Source organism: Triticum dicoccoides, chromosome 6B (assembly GCF_002162155.2).
Source record: "Triticum dicoccoides isolate Atlit2015 ecotype Zavitan chromosome 6B, WEW_v2.0, whole genome shotgun sequence".
Taxonomy (NCBI): domain Eukaryota; kingdom Viridiplantae; phylum Streptophyta; class Magnoliopsida; order Poales; family Poaceae; genus Triticum; species Triticum dicoccoides.
The window spans coordinates 652,662,009-652,664,483 of record NC_041391.1 but is presented as its reverse complement, the minus strand read 5'-3'; the positions used below and the strand labels follow the sequence as shown (position 1 = coordinate 652,664,483).

At 36.7% G+C, this 2,475-nt stretch overlaps 1 protein-coding gene across 1 annotated transcript; it reads right to left on the bottom strand.

Moving 5' to 3' along the window:
* On the bottom strand, positions 1-1,295 carry LOC119326737 (centromere protein C-like). Its single transcript, XM_037600357.1, has 4 exons — positions 1,185-1,295; positions 894-1,008; positions 711-797; positions 1-313 (listed from the first exon to the last, which is right to left on the bottom strand). The coding sequence occupies exons 1-4, from the start codon at positions 1,203-1,205 to the stop codon at positions 186-188; spliced, it is 351 nt and encodes a 116-aa protein (XP_037456254.1). The 5' UTR covers positions 1,206-1,295; the 3' UTR covers positions 1-185.
* Between the last annotated feature and the right edge of the window lie 1,180 nt (positions 1,296-2,475).

Below are 2,475 nucleotides of genomic sequence, written 5' to 3'. Positions count from 1 at the left end.
TGGAGAGAGATATCTGCCTCATCCCACATGCACAACCGTGCCTGATAAGTTGTGAAAATACAGGATACAAGTTCAAATATAGATGGCAACATCAATCTCAAAAGTTGTTGCGTGGCTAAGATAAAGCTCGCAAATGCCACAAAAGGATAGATATAAGCGTCATGACTGAAACATATCCAAGAACCTCAGTACATCCCGACTTGCGCTACAAGATCTGAATATTTTTTGGGCAGGAAGGATTCCACTCTCAGTGCAACCTTGCCATCTTCACCGCGAGAATATGATTTAATGCCTATTGCGCCGGGTAGCCTATCTGCACAAGTTACATGAAAAGAAAGTATAGTTAGGATGCCTCTTTGTGTGTAGGAATTCTAAAATGAGGGCCAAGCCGAATGTAAAAGTCCTGTGTTTTTCCTTTTGGAAGTGAAATCAGAGAAAAAAAATCCTTCAGTTTTCCTTTGCTCTATTCGTTTGAACCAAATAAATGAATAATGCTGCTAAAGGAAAATTTTCCTATTCTTATGTGCTTCCTCCACTTTCCTTACGAACCAAACAAGCCTGAATTGCCTTTTTTGTACTCTAAGAGCAGGGACAGAGTCAATAATACCATTATTAGCCAATTAGACCTCATTTCAGAGCACAAATTTCTATCAGCATCCTACATAAAAGTGACACTGCAAGAGAACAAACAACAAATCCGCCATACTTACTGCTATACAGAAACCTTTCACCAAGCCACCCCTGCAAATGCCTTGACTTTCTTCTCGTGCTTTTTCTCACTGGTGCAGGAACGAGTGCTAACAAAAGTGCATGCATGAAAATAGAGAAGATCATCAGTTAATTCAGCATTCTTCGTAAGATGTGCATGCCGCAACGTGCGGAAGAAAAAATACCTCTGCTCAGGTTTTCCCTTCCACTCGGTTCTTGCCTCTTGCTTCTCCTTTGAACTTGCTTTTGCACCTCACCTTTGTTCGGGTACCGCTGACCCATTGTACCAACTGGCTGTTGCTGAAGACACAAAACTCAGCAACGCAAAAATTAGTTGGTGTTTACTACTAGGAGAGAGGTGCAGCAAGCAATATGTAAGACATTACTACTTTTTTAACGGATATGTAAGATATTACCAACGACGAAAATTTCAGCCTAGAAGCTTGCACAGAAGAATGTTTATGAAACAAAAGTACCTCGGAATGTGTAGGTTGCATGCAAGGTTGACTTTCTCGATCAAAATTTCCAGGAGGGATCACCGAAGCATTGCTTGCCTCCCCTGCAAAGAAACTTTACTTGAGGACTCCACATATGTAAGAAAAGTCATGAAATTTATTTATACCAAGTAATTTTAAAAGTAGCTAAAGTTGACAGAAAAATGGGCATCTAAGTTGGCGGACTTTCGAAGGATAAAAAATTGGCATACTTTTTAAGGCTTGAATTTCACGGATAAATGCAAGTCATTAGAAACAATCTAAGGTGGATAAGACCCAATGATTTTTTACATTTATATATTAGTTTTAGTGGGGGAGGAAGATGTACATGGTTTATGTCCATGGCCCTAACTAGATTAATTTAATAGAATAACAAATATGATACACACTGCTAATTTAAGACATAAGAATATTTAAGCAACTTTTTAACTGAAGCAGAGCTGGAATGCAGATCAAATTTCAAGTAAAATTAGGAATTTTATGTATTTTTGATAACCTGCAGTATATAACGATGGATAAACCATGTCAATGTAACATCCGGCATATTTATCGGCATTCATTGGTTGTTTTCATCAACAGAACATAGAGAAGGTGTACCATATGTGTCAGACAAGATTGAGCTAGATGGTATTGTGGAAGAGAGTAGAGTTTCGACAGTTTTCTTTTTTTGACGTCCAACCATTTCATTAAGGAAATTGTATTTCTTATATTCAGAAATATCTGAAATAGATTGAAATGAAAAATAATTGAAAAGGTGTTAAATTGAGAAAAAGGAAAGATTGATTCCACTATGATGTGTGGGTGAGTGAGTGTATTGTACATGAAGGAAGCAACAAACAATACATTGCAGCAACAACCATAAATATTTTTCTACTGAAAGCCATCATGCCAAACGTTATTAGTTCCAAATAATGGTCACATCATGTAAGAGTAAATATTCAAAGTAAGACATCATATCAAATACTACCTCCATCCTGGTTTATTAGTCCCCCTCGTATTTTAAGTCAAACTTTGACCTTTGATTTAACTATCAAAAACTAAGTTATATACCACAGAAATAGTATCATTGAAAACCTCTTACAAATATGAATCCAACAATATAAGTTTTGTGACATACAACTTATATCTTGTTGGTCAAATCTACGGCCAAAATTTGACACAAAATACGAAGGGGACTAATAAACCCAAACGGAGGTAGTATGTGATAAGTCGTGTTAGTTGTACTATATTACTAGATGAAAACTATATGCATAATCGGAAAAGACAAGCTATG

What these genes read in the sequence shown, in the direction of transcription:
- LOC119326737 (XM_037600357.1), bottom strand. Translation starts at nt 1,205, where the DNA reads ATGCAACCTACACATTCCGAG. An exon ending in AAGGGAAAACCTGAGCAGAG is followed by an intron (nt 798 to 893) that starts GTATTTTTTCTT and finishes CACTTTTGTTAG; the next exon opens with CACTCGTTCCTGCACCAGTG. An exon ending in TGAAAGGTTTCTGTATAGCA is followed by an intron (nt 314 to 710) that starts GTAAGTATGGCG and finishes TAACTTGTGCAG; the next exon opens with ATAGGCTACCCGGCGCAATA.